Here is a 20441-nt window from a genome sequence, read left to right as displayed (position 1 = left end):
GATGAGGTTTGCAGGGCCATCCCAGTGGTGGGGTGTCTCGAGGGCTAAGTGAGAGAGGAATACGGTGGGATGAAGTTGAGCCTGAGATGAACTCAATAGCCACAGACCCAAGAGTGCCCAACCACAGGGCCAGGATGCCTGCAGAGACCATTTGAATGCTTTCTCACATTCAGAGATGTTTTCTTCAAAGCCACAAAAGCCTTGAAACCACCTCTGTCTCTCCCTCCCAGCCCATCTCTGGTCTGGTGTGCAGCTTGTGGCTTGCGTGCAGGCTATGAAGCCCTGATTCTTCACAGAGGAGGAAGTGCATTTGTTACAATTGTCTGCCGGGGGATGTTGGTGGGATGGATGCTGGCTGCACTCTCGAGGTCCCCCTACCTGCACCCCGTTCACTGAAGCAGCTCTTCAGGGAGAGAGGGTGGGGTGTTGTGTCCTCAGATGCAGAGCTGAGGTTCTTTTTAATAGTGGCTCTTAATTGTTTAAGTCCTGCAAGCAGTTGCTGTACTTAACGGCGTGGGGATGAGGTGAGGCTGAAACAGTTACAGGTAAATGTGAACACCTGGTCCCTGGCTTCGGTCCACCACTGCGCCAGCATATGTTGGTGTCTGTTTGTGTATTTGAATATGTGACAGCCTTTGCTGGAGTAAGGAAATTAGGATGAATGTCAACACGGCTTAATTGTGATCATATCACAAGCAGAGGCCTTTTGGAGGGTAAACTTCCTCCACACCAGGGCATTTTAATGCTCTATTTATTTGTCAGCTTTTCTCCATGAAACCACCCATTCCTTTAGGGCAGGCATTTTGTCTTTTATTTCTGTGTCCCCAGTACACATAGTACTTACCTGGCACATGGTAAGCCCTCAAGAAGTGATGTTTTTGATTTAATGAATGAATAACCTAATTACTGTATTTCAGTAAAGAAGAGCTGTACCCAAGAATAAATATAAATTGTTAGCTATTTATCATAGCTCACCGCACGTGTATTCCTTCTCATGCACCTTTCCTGCTATTCTTTCCAGGAAGCAGAGACTCCAAATCCCCAGGGACATGGGTGTTTCCTTTGATGTAAAGGGCATGGCCAGCTAAAGGCAGGACAGCAACACCGCAAAGCCAAGTCACATGTTAGGAAGGACACTGTGACATATGATTTAGGAGGAAGGGCCACTGTATTATGTCCTAACCACTGGGCATCTGGTCTATGTAACACTTCTGTTTTCTTTTTTTTTTTTTTTTTTTGACCGTGCTACATGGCTTTTGGGATCCTAGTTCCCTGACCAGGGATCGAACCAGAGATCCCTCGGCAGTGAAAGCGAGGAGTCCTAACCATTGGGCCTCCAAGGAATTCCCAGGGTAATGCTTCTTGATCCACAAACATCTTGAGAGTTATTTTATCTCTCCTTCCCTCTCTACCTTTTCTAGGGAAATCGATGTCTTTTAAAGATCAGCATAGTCTCCAAATGGATAAATTGTACCCCCTTGGGGGATTTCTTTTTCTTCGGGACTTAATTTATACTCCTAGGAAAAATCCAGAAGGATCCACACAGAGGGTTGTTGTACAGTAACACAGAGCTGTGGAAAGCGAGTGCAAAGTTTTTAAGTCTAATTTCAGCAATGAAAAGTTTCTTTGACATGCATTGATTAACTTTTTCTTCTTTAATTTTAAGGGATGATAAACGTATGCCTTTAGTATACCCATCATTGTGTGCATGGCTTGAACTTCTAAATTTCAGTTAAAATTTAAGACAGGGTATCTACACGAGATCCCAGGATTGTACGTTCCTATGTTCCCAGTGTGTATGTGAGAGAGTGTGGGTGCTGTCACTTAGATGGTGGAGGGGCAAGTAATGGGGTCTTTCCACTTCTACACATGAACTGAGTAAATGCTTGGCTATCAAAAAAATAATTGTCTGGGAAAACCATACCTTGAAATTCACCTTAGCATCTTTGAGATAATCTCAGGATTATTTTAGAGTGAAGAAATGAACAGTGATCCTGCAATCCCAGAGACTCTGCCTCTGACCGCAGAACTAGCTGTGAGCATTTTCTCACGGGACATAAGCACAGACTAATGCCTTTTGAGAGTCTAGGGTCCTACCAAACACAGAGCTGCATGAATAGCAGTAAGGCAGAGAGCAATTAAGAAGATCTCTGCTTTTTATTCTGTTCATATTTCTTTCCATCCCTGTCACTTCAAGGCTGGGCAACTGTCTCATCTTAAATGTGTTGCTGCCGTCCTGAGTTTTAAGACCAGCAGCAAAAGTAGCAAAAGTATTTAGATTGGGGCAGGAAAACAGAAGGGAATTTAAAAGTGTAAGAGTGTAGGTCCACCCACCCCTGCAAAACCATCAGGTGGCAGCTAGCACTAAGTAGTAGTTTTATACCCTGTATAGGGCTTACATCAGCCACTTTCAAATGCCACCGTGCCCCATCCCTTTTTTAAAAGAGCTTTTACTAGCATAGTTAATAAGTGCCAAAATAATCCAAATAATTGGCCTTGCATGGAGGTCAGTGGAACCTTAGGGTTCCAGGAACCAAAGTCGGTTTGGGGGGAAACGGCATACACAGCATTTGCATTGGTTTACAGAATTTTTAAATTAGCTAGTTGTTTTCCTTACGTTGTCATGGTTCCATAACGGGTTTGAGATAATGTTTGAAGATGAGAAGGAAAGGCTGAGAATAATTCTATAACTTTTTTATTTTATCCAGGCAAAATGAATATATATATATGTATATATATGTATATATGTATATATATACATATATATATGTACATTCAGCCATCTTTTTTACATTTTAATTTTGCTTTTATTCCACATTCATACCCCATATTATAAACAAGACTTGAACGATCTCTGTCTAATTTCAAAAAGAGAGAGAAGACTACATTCAACCATCTTGATGCGAGTGCTAAGCGCTTCTTTCATTGGAGGACGTCAAAGAACCTTTCTCCTCATTTTTCTATGGGTCTGAGTGTCATTTGGTAGCATATGAAGGCAGAGAGATGGCCCTGCAGTTCTGCTTTGCAAATTGGGAACAGAACCTGGAACTGGAAGGTGTCTCCTACCGTGTGATATCAAACCTTGAAACCAAGGTCACGTGCCAGCAGCCCATCTCCACACATTACCAAACAGCAACAGCACAGCACCTTAAATTTCACTTCCACATCTCCTGTCACAAGAAGTGAAGACAAATTCAGCTTAAAAAGAAAAAGGTTTGCACAACTGCAAACTGATGGTTTTGGTGTATGAACAATTCTGTGACTTTTCGGTTTACTTTAAGACATAATAGGGCAGAGGGCACTGAAGCTGGGAAAACCACATGTGTGTCGTTAGTAGCTTTTCTTGGTTTAGCCTCTTTCAGGAGAGCAGAGGAAATGAAATTCTGCAAAAGGCAGCATGAAAGTTCACACTGACCTCCAACCTGTGAAAGTTGCCAGCTGCTAATTCAGGCCCTAGCGTCCTGGGTCAGCCCTGTGCTTTCCTCAGGGCTCCGGCCCGGCTAAGATTGGAGGCGGCTGGGATGTAGAGGGAAGGCCCTGGCAGTGAGTCTGCTGCAGAACTAGTTGTGTGCCCACGGGCCCTTCTGAATCTACTGTGCTTCCATCCCCCATCCGAATAAAGGGGTTAATAATACCCCATAATGTTCAGGTGAGAGTACAAGCAAATGAGCTTATTTTTGGCAAATTGCTTTGAAGTTTCATTCCCCCGCAAGAAAATATCCCTGTTTCCATGGCTCCCGTACCACTTGTCCACACACCTGTTACTTTCACTTTGTGCTATCAGCCGATGCTTCTCTTTTCCCCGTGATTCTACAGACTTCTCTTATTTCTGGTCGAGTCTCTCCAGCTGAAATACAGGACCCAGCAGAGAGTAGGTACTCGGCATATGTTTGTTGAGTGACTGCTTGACCAAGAGACCAGCCTGGGTCCTTGTTGGGACGGCCGTGTTGGTGAAATTGTGCAGGCTGGCAACACTTTGTGCAGGCTGAGAGATTTTTGTTTTAACGGAGCTGTAAGGCTGTCCCTAGACGTAAGTGGACATGACCAGTCTGGCAGAGTCAGAGTGTCACTGGAAAGCAAGCAGCTCCCAAAGAGAAAAGCAAAGTTGGCTTCTGAGATGACTGTGTATCTGTTACCCCAAAGAGCACGAGGTCCTGTAAGGGCCTCTGATGAAGTGGGGCCGGGTGGGGTCTCCTCTCTTTACTGCAGGGGACTTGCTGGGCAATCAGCACTCTGTACCTCCGTGTCCTCAGCAAAATAGATGCACTTTGCCAGTGATGTACCGTCATGGAGGGGCCTGAGTAGGACCATGGTGACATCAGCCTGGTGGGACAGTTAAGAGATATTTTGTGGGTTGGAGAGATGCCGGCTCACTTAGTAGAAGAGAAAACAAGATACCTTTTCAGATAAGTGTAGTAAGAACCACAGTAAATAAGGCCCAGCCTCAGGGAGGCAGATCTTTAAAGGAAAATTAAGATCTCCATCATCTGTCTCTCTGTCAACCGTTGATGTATTTAGCGAGTGCCTCGTGGTGCTAAATGCTTTTTGATGACGGTGGTCATGATGACCACCGTACCTCCCCACAGAGGGAGGGCACCTCCTGTGTGAGAGTTCTTGGTGGGAGGGGGGGGGCTCCATCTCAAGCACACAGAAGGAAGGAATGGTCCAGAGAACCCTTCTCTCTTCTCTCCCCTACATCCTGATTTTACCAGGATGTAAAAGCAACACCAACAAGAAAAAGCCCGACTGAAAATCAGAGCCTAATCGCTCCCATCTGCTTCAGCACTGCTTCCCCTTGCTGCCTGCCAGGATGTTTGCCGCAGACGCTAAGTAGCACATTATTTTCGATAAGTTGCAATCATTTACTTGAAATCGACTTCTCCTTTAAGATGTCCCCCTGGAAACTTGAATCGGCATTTGAGAATGCTTGCTCAGGGTAGAATTTGAACGCTTACACTCAAGTGCAAGAAAAGTGAAACCCATTTGACTGCCAGGTGTTTATGTTTTCGAGATCTCGGCCACGTGGACTCTGGTGGGAAGAGGGGACACCGTGGAGGACAGCCCAGGAGCTGAGAGCCAATGCGGAGCTCATTCCCCAAGGAAGGGCACAGGTGCTGAGACGGGAAAGATTGGAAATGATGACTTCATGGACTCTTCCCCAGAGCAGAAATGTCACGCCTCTCTTAAGCCAAGACCTTTCTTGGTCCCCATGACACGTTTCTCTTTTATGGTGAGACCAGGCTAGTGATGACTGAAGGCGTGTTTTGCATTCTGGAGCTCATCATCTCAGCGTCCTCCCCCCAGTCCTCCACCACAACCAGCATTTCTTGTTCAGCATTCTCATCCTCTTGCCCAGGATGAGAATCTAGACACAGCCAGCAGCCTGTCCTGCCTTCCAACCTTCCTCATCAGTAAAAGACTGGTGCTTTCAGAGGCTGCTCAGAAAGTTTTGAGAAGCAGAAAAAGCCTCTTGCTTCTCCTGTGGCCTGTTTGCCTGCAGTTTGCAGCCCCTGGTGTCTGAGAATGACATCAGCGACTCGTTAGCAGCAAGACATGTGCTCCGGGTGGTTTTTGTAAAGAGTGGTGATGCATCATTCACATACTCTCCCTGAAGGACCCTGACTGACCTTGTGTACATTTGTGAGATGACTGTCCGGGGTCACAGGTGTTGTTTGTGGTCATGGAAAAAGGAAAGCTAATTGGCAGGTGTTTTGAAATGGACCTGGGATGCCCATAAATAGACCGGAGTCCTTCCGCTGGGGAATTTCTGCTACCACCAAAGCGAATGGAGGTGATTTCTTCTCTAAGTGGGCCGCACTGGGATTTCTCTTTCCCTTCTCCTGTGTCCCTCTTCCAGTTCTCTGGAGCTGGCAAATCCAGCAGGCTGGTTAGAGTACAAACATTATTTTACTGTGGTGTAAGGAAAATATCCCAATACAAGCTGTATGTAGGTGGGCAAGTTCCAGCAGCCGAAAATCATCTGTTAGAACTTGGTCTCACATATTGCAACTGCTCTTACATTTGCTTCTAGGATGACAGTTTAGCCTGCCTTAGCTTTCCTCTGGTCAAGATGGAATCCCCACTTTGCTTCCTTCGTCACAGAGGCGGCAGACTACTCTTGGCTGGTTTCCACACGCAGCCACCCCTCACCACCCACCCCTCTCTTTCCTGGTTCAGACTACACTCCTCCAGGCCATCCAACACCCTGACCGGGAGGCCTCTCCTTCCACCGCTCCAAACTCCAGGCTTCCCAGATCTTCTCCCACTTCCACTAATAGCCTGAGTGATACCCAAGAGAGGCCCCTCTAATGATCAAGGCTTTTTCTATCTGTTCTAAACCTTCTCTTTTTTTGCAGGGAGAAATTCTCCCCAGTGGCTTCTCAGGTTTTTCTGTGACTTGCCTCTAGTTATTAAATCTGCCTCTTTCTAATTTCCTCTGTAACATTCTACCCAACAAGAAATCACTCTGCCTTCTAGAGTTCTTTCTTTCTTTCTTTTTTTCTTAATATTAGCTTAGATTGGTTGAGCTGCCAAACACAAATAAAACAAAACAAAAACCTCCCCAACTCCCAAGACAACTTGGCTTAAACAAAATGCAAGTTTATTTCTCTCTTACTTTCATATAGTCTGAAGGTGACCACAGACTGGTCTGTAGGATATGAGAACTTCTATCTGGTTTCTCTCTCTAGTGTGGCTTCTGTTCCCCAGGTCAACTCATGGCCCAGAGTGGCTGCTAGAGCCCCAGCCATTATATTCATGTTCCAGGTAGCAAAAGGAAAAGAGAGAAAGAGGCAAGAAAGGCATTCCTTCTTTTTCAGGACGTTCCTAGGAGTTTTATATCTATCGTCTACTCATCTATCACTAACTGGAATTTTGTCACTGGAGGCATGACCACATCTAGCTGCAAGGGAAGCTGGAAATTGTCTTTCCTCCCAGTGACCCTGAACTTAACTAAAAATCAGTGTTCTGTGTCCATGGAGAGGAATGTGTTGGAAGAAACCAGCAGATCATCCTTTTCCTTCATCTTTGTACCAAAGCTCTCTGCCAGGCCCTTTTCCTAGCTGTCCCCTCTCCTAGGTCCCATACGGGAGAGAGACACCTGCTCCATCACATCTCATATCTCAAGAAAAATATTAGTAGAGTTAAAGCACACATTTACATGAAGTGATCTTCTTATTATCAGCGTTAGTTGCAGTGGTAACGGTAGTCCTGAGATTCAACGAGTCTTTTCCATCCTCTTATAGACTCAAAGAAATTGTGTTCCAGTGGAGGGAGAAGTAGAAGGACCAAGTTAAAGAGGCCGAAGGGATGGAGACAGCCAGAATGTTTCACCTCATTTCCTGATTCTAGGCCCTGTGTCTGACCCTGACTAGAATTTGCTGTCTGCCAACTGTAATGACATCCCTCTGTCCTTGGTCTGCACACCTCTGTCTGTGGAGGTCATCTGGCAGAGGTGTCCCTTTCCCGCCTGTTAGAGAGTAAGCCTCCTCCAGAGGATGAAGGTGTACTATTAGTAGAAGTATGCGTCTTCTGTGATTTGTGGAATTGGAAATAATCATGGAACAAGTTAGCTAAGTTATCACTATCTTCTGTAAGGACCCCTCAAAATCAACAGCACATTGTGTTAGGAACCCTGCCGTTGAATTATTCTGTAATTTTCAAAAACCGGAAAGATTTTTGTGGGAACAAAATGCTCTTTTTTTCAAACTTAGTTCTGAGGAAATCGTTTGGAAGGTGGGAGGAAAAAAAAAAAATTCTGCTATGATTGAACTTGAAAATGTGCAAGTCACTGCTAGTCACTAGGAGCTAGAAAAGCATTCGTGTCCTAAGACAGTGGAATTATGTCAAGATGATAAGATCACACATGATACAAATGTGGCAATATCCAATTATCTTAATATTTTGAGTGTGGAGTTTCTCTATGCCCCGGCGGAAAGGGATGACTGTGAGGTCTGAATCCCACCCAAAAGCCGAAACTGAAACACATTTCTTCAAACCTTGATCATGAATAGAATCTTTGCTCCCTTCTGGTTATAATTTATTTATTTTTTAATGGAAATTTGAAAGCAACCATTAAAGAGGACATCCAGGCTAGCTTGTCTTGACACAAGGTGAGATTGCTTCAGAGCTGAGTGGTTCCCAGAAGGGTCTTTTCAGCCTTCTAGGAGGATTGTGTCTTACAGTGTGAGCTCTGCCGGGTCAGGATGCTTTCTGGCTCAGGCAGACTAAAGCCGGGGGCTCTTGTAAAGAGGGGACGCACCAGGCTTCAGGGGAAGTGGGATTCTTAACGTGCTTGGGAGAAGAATAGCAAGAAAGGAACATAAAGAGGGGGAAAGAGGAGAAAAAGAAGAAGACGTTTTGAAATGTATTCTTTGAGCTGAGGATCGATTTCCTGGGCTTGATGGTGTCAGTCTGAGCTTGCCTTGGAAGCCCAGCACAGTGAGGTAGGGTGTGTGTGTGTGTGCGTGTGTGCGTGTGTGTATGTCTGTACACTCATTAACTTAGCCTGGTTCCTTCTGCCTTGCTGATTCCTAATACATGAAAACCAAACTCTTAACCCTAAATCTATCTTGCTTTCTTATTCTTCCCAAAGGGACCTTTATCGATGGAATTGATTTAGATTTAACCAACAATTGAAAACCTACCAGTTACCAAGCACGGACATGTGCTTTTGTAAAAATAACCTTATTTAATCCTTTAATAAGAATCGTGGTGTGGTTGATATTATTATTGACTGTTGGGTGATAAACTGAGCTTAAGGGAGGCAAGGTCATGCAGTGGGAGCCTTGGACCTGGCTTTGAACCAGTGTTCTTCCTTCGTGCCATGTTACAGAGCTGACAGAAGAGGGCTTGGGCCCTTACACTTTGGGAGGATATTGAAATCTAATGGCAGAGGAAATCTGTCATGAATTAACACTTGCAGGCAGTGTGCTAGGTGCCTAATTGAGACTCCAAGCTACAGAACATTTGCATCTTAAGGCAAGAGAATAGTGAGCAATCTCTCTTTCTCCGTGGTCACGTCCTTGAGAAGCTACCATTGTAGGGAGAAGCTTGCATCTCTGGGATTGCACAGCAAGCTGCCAACCAGTGGCTCCCAATTTCTCATGCTTTTTATGTACAACTTGGTAGGAAACCGTTTCTTGCATCATGAGCTACCAGGTGCCGTCTGGGCCTCTCGCACCCTGTGCTGGTCCTCCCCGGGGAGCTTTTCTTCTTCTCTCACCCCTTTAAGCATGGCAGTCTGAGGCCAAGCCCAGTGTGACCTCATGCCCTCCTACCAACTTCTGCAAATAACTCTTTAGGCCAAGGGGTTCCCCGTGCAGCAGTCCAAGCTAGAGCTATTAAGGCCCAATGCCCCTCACCCAGGCAGCCGGCACCTGTCCAGGAAGGCAGGAGTCTGCTGCCCAGCACATGAGCCTGCTGTCTGCCAGCTGGCCCAGGAGGCTCTGTGTGCCAAGCAGGGGACGTGTGATCGGGATCCATGCCCGAGTGTTTCCTGAGAAGTAGAAAATGCATGTGACCAGGGCTGCCAAAGCCTGGCCCAGAAAAAGGGATGACAAGAAAAGCAAGGCATGTTTCTCTAAAGAAGACCCAAAAATATAAACCACCACCACCACAACAAAAATATGTAAAACCATCTCGAGAGTGTTATATATTTGTATTTTCACCTCCTGCCCTAAAACTTCTCAGAAAGCGTTGCATGAAGTAGTGGATGGTAAGTGTGAAGAAATGAGTGTGTCATTAAGGTCCCTGCTCGACCAATTTTGTTTTGCAACTCAGCACAGTGCCTGGTACCATAGGAGATGCTCAATGAATATTTGTGGGATGAGTTGCTTGAGGAATCTCAAAGTCTTGCTGTCAACTGACTAAAGCCCTCAAGTCTCCTTGCTTGGTCTACCTGCCTAACAAACCAAGACGAAAAGTTGAAAGGCCTAGGAGACATCTTATCTTCATGTCTAAACCCCTGGTGATGCCATAGAAACCCTAGACCCGTGGGTCCCAACCTTGGTGTCCCTAAGCTTCTAAAGGGCTAAGAGACAAACAGCTGGCAGTCCAAGGGTGGCTGTCACACTTGAAGTCTCCATGAACTTGGCCTTCTCATCTGACACATCTGCTCCAGGCAACTGTAGCCTCAGAGATCTCCATCTAGGCTGGATGGTCTCCACTCAGGTGGTAACTCGTTCTTCCATGCTATCCAGAAGCACTGACTGACAGCCATCTCTAATGCTGGTTTGTGAAATTCAGGAAATCACATTGCTAATCGTTTCCATTTGTTGGTTGGACAGACTCTTTTCAAAACACACGAAAACGCTTGTCCATCAAACAAACGAAGGGGTTGAGAATTAGGGGGTGAAAAACATTGGGACATACTACCCTGAGCTTCAAGCCACTGACATCAGATGTCGGTCCCATCTTTGGTTCAGAAGAATCAAATTATGTCGTCGTTATTTTTCAGCTCAAGCTAGGAATTTATGATTTGTGGGTACAGATGTGCTTGTGGGAAATGAAGGAAACTGGAGGAAGGAAGAGAGTGTGTGTATCCCTTGGGACTTTTTTGGTTGCCAACCACCTACTCTGACAACATGATGCGCCCACCACAGGCCTCAGGGCAGTTGGTGTAGCATGCAAGAAGGGACTAGAGGAGTCTAAACCCTGGGCTTCTTGAAGCCAGAGCCCATGTCTGATGATTCTTGGAAATCCCAGCACCCACCTCATTCCTGGCACCTCAGAGGCCCTCAGTTAGTGATGTAAGTGAACTGAGCATTCCTCAGAGGGCTCACTTTGGGTGACATGGTATGTGTGGCCCCTTCACTGTGGGCCACTGTCAGCCCTCCCAGGAATTCTTCCCCAGGTACCAGTCATGTGCCAGGCTCTCCCCAAAGCCCAGAGCCTTCATCGTGGATAATGTTGGCTTACTGGTGACATACCAGGCTGCGCGTTCCGGAGGCTCTGGCTTAATGACCGTGTAGATTTGCTTACTTAGAATTTTCAGGCTGATTTGACAGATTTTTTAAGTGGGGGTGGAAGAGGTGACAGAGGGAAAGGCCCTCTACTAGTAGCTGACTCTGGTCCAACTTGTGACTGGACCAGAGGGAGAAAGAGCCCATCTAAGGAACTGCCTCGCCAAGGACAGTGGACCGAGGCAGAGAGCATCGGAGAGTACCATCCTGCATCCTTCCCTCCTTCCCTTTTTCTCATATATTAAGAGATGCTTGAATAGATGCTCAGTGCCAGAGGCTCTGTGTGGTCATAGGGGGGGATACGTAGATGTAGGACAGGTTGTCACTGCTTTTCAGAAGCTCACAGCCTTGCTCTCAAGGCAGCAGGTGTGACCTTGGTTGTTCTGAGATGTGCTGTGGCTGTGGTGTAGATAGTACTTGCCCTGGTGGCTCAGAGGCAAGGGAGCTCCTTTTTAGCTGTTGTCTGGGTGGGTTTCATGGAGAAGGACTTTGAGCTGAGATTTGAAATAGGATGGGACTGTAGTAAGTGGATTCTTCTGGCTGAGATGGAAGAGGGCATTCTATCACTCGGCTCAGTGGCTCTAATCATGATGGTCCTATTGGCCGAAAGAAGTAATTGAAGAGGACCAGATTTGGAGGAAATTGTAAAGAAATTAAGAAGTCAGTAGGAACAACTTCCTTCCCTACCTCATACCTGGTTGTCTTCTGCCTAGAGTGTCAGTCATGACCTAGGCCTCAAAAGACAGTTTGTGTGTGCGTTTGTGTGTGTATGCATGCACGCACACCTATGCAGAATTGAAATAGCATCCACTTGGCTACCATTCGTGACAGTCAGAATCCTAACGTTGTAGTAGAGGGTAAAGCATCTAAGAGTTGAAGACCTAGATTCTAGTCGTGGCTTGTCCCGTTTGCTTTGATTTGGGGGAAATTACTTTGCCTTTGTAACCTGCAGTTATCTACTCTCTAAGTTTGGAATATTCCTTCATGTTTTATAAGGTGATGCAATTCATTGCGCACAAGTACTTTCTGAACAAATAAAAGGTGTTAACTGTGATATTTTCAGGAGACAGGGACTTTGCTCTATTTCTAAAAAATGCAAGGACAACGGATTTCTGTCCCAGTACTTCTGTCCAAAGTTCTGACCCCCCGGGAGATGGCAGAGCAGGGCTGGCGGTGAGGCTGGCAGAGCTTCCCTCCCCCAGCTTTCCTGGTCATGTATGTTGACGAACAGCTCGTGGACAGTGGAACAATTGCAAGGAGGTTAAGTCTTGTGCCTTCAAATCAAGCAAAGAGGTTGGCCAGAAAGTGTGAGGGCTCCCATCCTGGGGAGAACGCCTCATGCCCTTTCCCAAACCGCCTGTCTGTTGGCTGTCTATCTCTATCATCTCTCTCTATCTCTCAGCCCAGCTTTGGGTCCCTGGACTGCTGTCCGAATCTGAAGACAGCCCTCTCCGTAGATCTGCCCTCCTCCCCTGCTGCCTGCCCCAGACGTGGAAGTATGAATCTAAGCGGGGGGCATTTTCCCCAGCTCTGAAATAACCTGGGACAGGAAACAGCCGGACCCTCCCAGTCCAACCAGTCCTTGGTGAAGAAAGAGTGCCCTCTAGTGGGCATTGTCTGGAGCTGCTCCGGATCCATGTCACAGCTCAGCCAAGGACAAAACAACCCGCTCGTGGCCCTCCTGCCAAGGATCTAGGAAACTGCCTTTGGGTTCGGTTTGTTTTTCTCCTTGTGTGAAGAAAAATAAATAAAGAACAGCGGGAGACCAGTTGTGAGAGCAGCTCCGACAGTGCTCTGACAGCCTCCTTATCTTGGGAGGTTCACCAAAGAACCCCAGGGCCAGTGATGGCAGCAAGGTAGACCATAACATCGGGTGCTTTTTAAAGGGCATGTGACAATTTCTATATACATCACTTACCTGTCTTGGCCGGTCTCTTCCATGAGGGGTTAGATTTGTGAGAAGGAAACTCTATTGAAGAATGATTACCGAAAGGGTTAAATATCTTGTTGGGTGACCCTCCGTGGAGAGCAAATCCACCGCAGTTGATTTCATTTTTGGTAGTGGAAGTGTACAGATCTGACTATTAAAACCCTGTATGTACTGGCATAAACAAGGGAATTTTCCCTTTAAAACCTATTTCAGTAAAAGCTGTTGGGTGGGGAGCATAGAGGGGCGGGGGCTAGGGAGGGCGCAGGACACCCATCAGGGGAGCAGGAACCTGATCATATGTGATGGTTGCTGGATTAGGTAACAGCTCCGCTGGTTGAAATTGGATCTTGGAGGGTGAGTGTTAACATCTCTGGTGTTCCGGCGAAAGGTTCATTTGAGACCTGCATGGTGCTACAGAGATAAAAAAGGAGCTTTTAAATAATCATTTTGTCTCCTACTTGCCAGAGTGCCGGCTTCAAGCAGTAAATGGGTAGCATCACTCTGCTTAGACATATCGGCCTTTTCGTTTATTTATTTAATGTTGGTGGGATTTTTTTTTTTTTTAACTCCCTGGCCGAACAGTTTCTCGTACCAGTGAATCTCAACACCCATTTTTTTTTTTTTTTTTTTTTTTTTGCGGTACGCGGGCCTCTCACTGTTGTGGCCTCTCCCGTTGCGGAGCACAGGCTCCGGACGCGCAGGCTCAGCGGCCATGGCTCACGGGCCCAGCCGCTCCGCGGCATGTGGGATCTTCCCGGACCGGGGCACGAACCTGTGTCCCCTGCATCGGCAGGCGGACTCTCAACCACTGCGCCACCAGGGAAGCCCCAACACCCATTTTTATAGTGGTACGGATGCTGCTCCTTCTGGGCAGAAACCTGTACATGCAGTGTTGTTTATTGGTCCATCCGGGCCTCTGCCCAGCACACATACACAGTCCAAGACCCTCAGAACCAGAATCTTCCATGTAAAATAGTGGAAGAGGAAAGTTTTCTTTTGTTTATATTGTGTGTGTGTGTGTGTGTGTGTGTGTGTGAGTGTGGATAGTTATGGTGGTGGTTCTGACACATACTCTGAAATTAATATTTTCACAATCATTTGAGTATAATTTAAAGGGTGTAATTTGGAGAAGACTGTTGGGTTTTTTGTTTTTCCACATTTTTCTGTTCTTTTATTTTCTTCAGATCTCTGGTTTGGGGCCAATTTATGTGTCCTGAACTCTGAATATAAATGCAAGCACCATTGATGTTATGGTACATTGTATTTCTAGCATACCAATTTCTTCTTGGCCACATTTAGAAATCAATTATATTAAATCTCAGTGAATCCAAATTTCTTTTTGAAGAGTATCTGTTTACAGGATTCATCAAATTATATAAAAGCTAAGCGAAATGATAACACTCTTACTCTGCGTGTGTGTGTTTTTTTCCCCCAACTAAATGTATCTTTCGTACCTGAGGGGGGGAATAATAAGAGTCAGTATAGATTACGGCTTCACCCTCTGTGCTAGTCCTGGAACTTCTTTGGTGGGTAGGGGGTTAACGCTGTATCCTTTCAGTGTCCTTGGCCAGCTTTAGCAATTTGCTCTCTTATTTCATTTAAAACCAGTTAGATTTCAAGACCAAGAAAAATATTAATTAGGTAGGTGTACAGAGTTTGTGTGGACGTTTCGTGCTTCCCGTTGATTGTTTAAACGAAAAGGTGGGGCATGGGCGTGGGTGCAACTGAGAGAGGCTGGAAAGGGAAAATATTCTCAGAGGTAAATATTGGGCACATGGGAAATACTAGTAGGAACATGCCCACCTAGTCACCTACCTGGTACCTGGAGGAACTAGTGCCAGCACTTTGGTCTGTGCATGCCTGTCTCTTTGCCTCTCTTTCTCCTCTCATAATGAATTGAACTTTGCTAGAGGAGCAAGCTAATGGGGTGAGCAGGTCAGTCTTAGGCACAGGCGCTGTCTGACGATGCTCATCACCACCTCAGGTAACGCAGTGTTTAGGTAGCCCTAGGAAAGTGCGTCTTCACCATTAAGATGACATGATTATATTTTGCTTTGCTACCATTGTTGCGACCGGAAACCATCACAAGATCTGTCAGTGCTGGATCTGTCAGGGAGGATTGTTATAGAGTGATGAGGAAGAAGCACTTGGAGGCATCACTGCCCGGCTCCGGTGTTAACCAGCCTCAGCATCTTGGGGAGGTTTCCCGTCAGCCAAAGTCTGCAGCCTCTTCTGGGATACACTGGCCATATTAGTGTCAAGTTTTGCCTCAGCACCAGTTTTTTAATGATCAAGCAAAAGTGCAACAACTACAGAATGGCTCAGAGTTGATCTTCTTTTTCTTTTTTCATTTGTAAATGGCCCATAGATATTTGTCGTTGGTAAAGTAATTAAAATTCATTCAATAAAATTCACTGGGGAGACATCCATAAACCCCACGTAAATGCCCTCACCTGGAAGAATTCACTGGGCTGTACAGGCCAGGAAGGAAGGGTTCCTGGGCTCTAAGCCTAGCTCCTTGCGGGGTCACATTCTCTTCCCCACCTTTAGGGACTGGTATTCAGGAAATGGGTACTGCATTCGTTTCCTTTCTTAAGGAAACCTTTGTTAGTGATATGTTCTTCTGAGGACTTTGTAGATCTGAGTAAATAAATTCGAGGAACTGAATAACATGACTAAATCTTTATTATTCTAAGATCAAAGGGACAGTTTCCCATTACAAAAAAAGGATGTCATTGGAAAAAGGTCCACAAAATAAACCTCCAGGATCCCCTAACCTGTGCCATTAACGATGTAGCAATTTTCTTTTAGTGCAGCAAAATATTAAAAATTCAGATGCAAGAGGAGAACCTGGGTCCTGAAGTGTGGCTTGTTGGGCGTCAGGGAGGACTTCCTTCTTTCCTCCCCAGCTAACTGCCTTCCCCACGTCCTCCTTTCCCTCCTCCCGTCCTTTCTTACTTCATGGGGTGTGGGGGGCACGTGTCCCTACCCCGTGCCTTTAATCCTCGTGTTCCTAACCGCCAGCCCTGGTCCACATGGCTTGACCTTCCACTTGACTGTCTCCTGTTTCATGAAAGCAAAGCTGCCGTTTTCCTTTTAGCACAGGAATCGGGCTTTCCTTTGAAACAGCTTCCAAGGTTGCTTCTTGTCATGCCTGTTAGAAGCCAGGAGCATGTGGACACAGCCAGCAGTTATGCTGGTATTATACGTGATGAAATGCCCTGAATGTCTACATGTCCCCTCGGATTGAGCTCAGATCCACCTTCCCTGTCACAACCCTGTGGGGCTGCCTTGCTAGGGCTCAGGAGACAACTGCACCTGGCACCGTCCCCGTGGTGCTCACCAGATGCATCCTGGCTGGAAACAGCTCTGGGCTCTCTGGCTGCACCAGTGTTCACATACCCACCAGGCCGCGTAGACCCTGCCATCTCCATCCCCAAGATGTGAACCAGCATGGGACGCCTTCTCCTCTGTCTTTAATCGTGTTCCTCCTTTCCTACCCTCAGTTTGTTTTTAATTGGAAATTCTTTTCGTGTTCGCTCTCAACAAAGACTTGGCTGCTGACAAGTAAACTGGGCTCAGATGAGTGATTTACTTTATGGCAGGTTGTATGAAGGTAGTAAAAAGAGACTGCCTAGCTCTTCTGCTGATTTACTAAATCACTTGATCTCTTTCAGTCCAAATCACCCCCTCATCCCCCACAAATGGTCATGGTGTTTTAATAAAAAGCAGAGCCTCTAACAGAGCTGAGCCTTCTCCATCCTATCAGAATACCAGCTTCTCTGAATCCCTGAGACAGCTTGTTAAAAGGACCTCACCCTTGTTTGTACCAGGATGGAGTTCTTATCACCTGGAACAGATTGATCTCAATGTGGGGAGATGGAAGTCCCTAGTCCAGGGGAGAGGTTTAACACTTCACTCCAAATTAACTGGATTTGCCTGGCTTAGATCATTTTGGAGATGAAAATTTAGGCTGATCGAATATTACAAAGTCAATGAGTGGAAAACCACAACCTCACAGAAATCTAAAATTAGAAATGAAGAAGGAAATGCTTTTCCTTGAATTAAAATTTGGCAGTTTGGGGATGAAAGTGAAAATTATATTGCTATCATTAATTTTTTTGTAGGTTTGAAATTTCCTTCACTGTGATAAAATATGCATAACCTACAACTTATCATTATAACTGTTTGTGAGTGGACAGTCCAGTGGCATTAAGTACATTCGCATTGTTGAGCAGCCATCACCACCGTCCACCTCCAGGACTTTTTCATCTTCCCAAAATGAAACTCTGTACCGGTTAATCACGAACTTCTTATCCCCACCCTCCCCGCAACCCATGGTACCCACTGGTCTACTTTCTGCCTCCATCAATTGGACTATGCTAGGTACCTCATATGATGGGATATAATTAACTTGGGGAACAAAGCAAATCTCTCCTTGCATTTTCTCCTCCCCCAATTCCTCTCTTTTTCCAACCCATTGCTCAGATGCCATATTGCAAGTAATTTGAGACTTAGCCAAACGATACATTGGAAGTTTGTTGTTGTTAAACTTTGCTTCGTTGGGTTACTCTTAACACCTCCCCACTCTTTTGGGTCTTCCCGCAGTTTTGAGTATCCGGGGAGCGCAGGAAGAAGAGCCAACAGACCCCCAGCTGATGCGACTGGACAACATGCTGCTGGCGGAGGGGGTGGCCGGGCCAGAGAAGGGTGGCGGCTCGGCCGCGGCGGCTGCGGCGGCGGCAGCTTCTGGAGGTGCCGGTTCCGACAATTCGGTGGAGCATTCTGATTACAGAGCCAAACTCTCACAGATCAGGCAAATCTACCACACGGAGCTGGAGAAATACGAGCAGGTAACCACAGCCCTGTGGGGTCTGGGCCCCTCCAGCCCTTCAGGAAAAGGGCGGAGGCATCAGGAAACTCAGGGCTGTGGGCGCCGAGGCAGGCAGCCTTTCCTGGAGACTGACATCTGGGGTCCAGCATCTCCGGCCTCACCCCAGAGCCACTTGCTGAACCTGAGCCCACCGAGTCCTTGGTGTCCACTGTTGAAAACCCAGGCAAACTAGAGATAAAGCCATTTAAAAAAAGTCGAAGTTGTAAATGATGATTTCAGAAAACATCCATAGTCAATATAAGGAAAACTCAGTTCCTGGAGCTCTGGAGTGTTTCCCTGTGTGCATGCAGCCCCGGGGCTCTCAGGGTCATGAGCAGAGGGTCATGGTGCTCATGGAATCCTATGGGAACGGACACTAAAGTCCCTCGCTCTACCTAGATTCAGTTCAAATGGGAGTCAAACATGTTCTGCTTTTTATATATGGTATGCAATACGAGACACGCCTCCCGCTATAAGAAGAGTAGAGGGTCTCAGGGGACCCCTGGAGTCAGACAAAGTTGAATTCCAGTCCTAACACTCCACTAAATGGTCTCTGGGATCCAGTGGTCCACATACTATACCCTAAAAGCTGGGGGTTTTTGGCAAAGAGCTGTGGATTTGGAGTCTAGGATATCAAAGAGCCATAAAGATCATACGAAGGAAAGGCTAAGAAAGGCTTTCAGTCATAGAACAGTATATAAATGCTGTACAGTATTCTAATTATAATAGCGCCCCTCTCTACTAGAGGACCCCCCCACACACACACGTGAATTTTTCAAAATTTATTTATTAATTTATTTAATTTTTGGCTGCATTGGGTCTTCGTTGCCGCGCGTGGGCTTTCTCTAGTTGAGGCAAGCGGGGGCTACTCTTCGTTGCGGTGCGTGGGCTTCTCATTGCGGTGGCTTCTCTTGTCGCGGAGCAGGGGCTCTAGGCGCGTGGGCTTCAGTAGTTGTGGCACGTGGGCTCAGTAGCTGTGGCTCACGGGCTCTAGAGCACAGGCTCAGTAGCTGTGGCGCAAGGGCTTAGTTGCTCCGCGGCATGTGGGATCTTCCCGGACCAGGGCTCGAACCCGTGTCCCCTGCATTGGCCGGCAGATTCCTAACCACTGCGCCACCAGGGAAGACCCCACATGTGAATTTAAATATCAATATTGTTTCCGCTGGTCAGTATGAGCAATACTACTTTATTAGGAGTCCCTTAACATCAGGCTGTCCTCCCATTATTTATAGATATATTTGTTGTCATCTCTTTGGATGTGACATTGTCCTGAAGTTCTAAGTTAACTTACTTCCATTGAATTGTTAGGTTTATGGCTTTCTTTTCTTTTTTAAGGGTCACAGAAGAAGGGGGAGAAAAAACAAAAAGTGGAAGACCCTGTACTGTCCACTTATGACTGTCTAGGTAGAAGGCAAATGCAAACTTAATAGAAAATTTAAATTTTAAAATAGAAATAGGCATTTTAAAATTTAAAGTGAAGAACGTTTCATTATTGCACTCCTGTCTACCTTTGAAATGGATTTCTACAAAGTCCCTTCTTTTATGAGGGAAAAAGGTGTGAAGCTGGAAGCCAAGCGTGGTGAATTTCAGCCATCAGACAGGTGTAGGGAGGGTTCAAGGGGAGGAAAATAAAAGCAATCTTGTGGTAAGAACCTGTGGATCATCACCCTCCACCTTCCTGGGAAAGAACAAACTTTCTTAACACGGTGTAGGCTCATGTAGACATTTCCTCAGTTCCCAGGAGAGGCTGAGCTCAGGTAAGCTGGCTGATCTATGACAGCTTCCCCACCTGGGCCATAATGTTAGGGTTCAGAGTCTGCCCCAACTAATGGGATAACTTGGGAAGACACATGGGGACGTTTGCTGACAAGGTCCCCAGCTGGCCTCTTGGGTTCTTCCTACTCTGTGCCTTCCCTATTTTACCTTCACTGCTAAGCTTGGCCTCTGGCATAACAACCTATCTCGACCTAGTATCCAGGTTAACTCATGCCAAACTCCAGGGGTACACGACGAGTGTGGCTTCCTCCCTAAACCCACAACTGGAATGGATGTTAGGCTGGATGGCGTTTAAAACTGGCTTTCTTCTTAGCTCAGGTTGCCAGCAACATAGACGAACGGACTGTTTCCTTGATTTAACCCCCCCTTGTCTCACTCTTCCATCCTCATCCAAAATGACTAAAGCACTTTTGTCAACTTAACTGCACTTGTTCCTCAAGGTAATTTTAAGGCTGGGTCCTCCAGACAGGTACTGCCATCATCTCCATTTCGATACAGCTGAGGAACTGGAGGTCAAAGAGGTTAGGTGATGTATCTGGGTCACACATCCAAAGGAGGGACAGAGTTGGCCCTGGAAGCCAGATTTTGACCCTTGGCCCAAGGGCTCTTATTGGAACAATACCCAGCCAGCCGCACTTAATATGGAACAAGTGTGGACGTCTGTAGACAATGAAGTAACCGGCTTGACCTCTCTGTTACTTTCATGGACTAGATTGATGCTCTCTAAGAGAGGCTAGTGATAAAAAAACTATTCTTCTTCAGAAACTTCTCATAGATACCTACCTATTCTAAATAATAATCATGCTGGAAATTGGGAGCTTAAGGAAAAGCTCCATCAGTACAGAGCAAATTAGGTAAATGTAGTAGTAGTCTGTATTTGTTATTCTTAAAAAACACTAAA

The 20441-nt window shown here is 46.1% G+C and overlaps 1 protein-coding gene across 7 annotated transcripts in view; it reads left to right on the top strand.

The window, feature by feature from the left end:
- The window catches only part of PBX1 (PBX homeobox 1), a 279800-nt gene that overhangs the window by 207636 nt on the left and 51723 nt on the right, over positions 1 to 20441 (top strand). For all 7 annotated transcript variants that reach the window (XM_089911842.1, XM_030760576.2, XM_089911879.1 and 4 more), the window contains one exon: positions 17500 to 17744. In XM_089911842.1, the coding sequence (XP_089767968.1) occupies positions 17500 to 17744 (245 nt within the window). The remainder of the gene's footprint in view (positions 1 to 17499; positions 17745 to 20441) is intronic.

This window comes from Delphinapterus leucas, chromosome 1 (genome assembly GCF_059928025.1).
Source record: "Delphinapterus leucas isolate spDelLeu-1000000601 "Yukka" chromosome 1, BTC_Dleu_Yukka2, whole genome shotgun sequence".
Classification (NCBI taxonomy): Eukaryota; Metazoa; Chordata; class Mammalia; order Artiodactyla; family Monodontidae; genus Delphinapterus; species Delphinapterus leucas.
The sequence above is the reverse complement of the archived record's forward strand: the minus strand, read 5'-3'. Positions and strand labels throughout refer to the sequence as shown.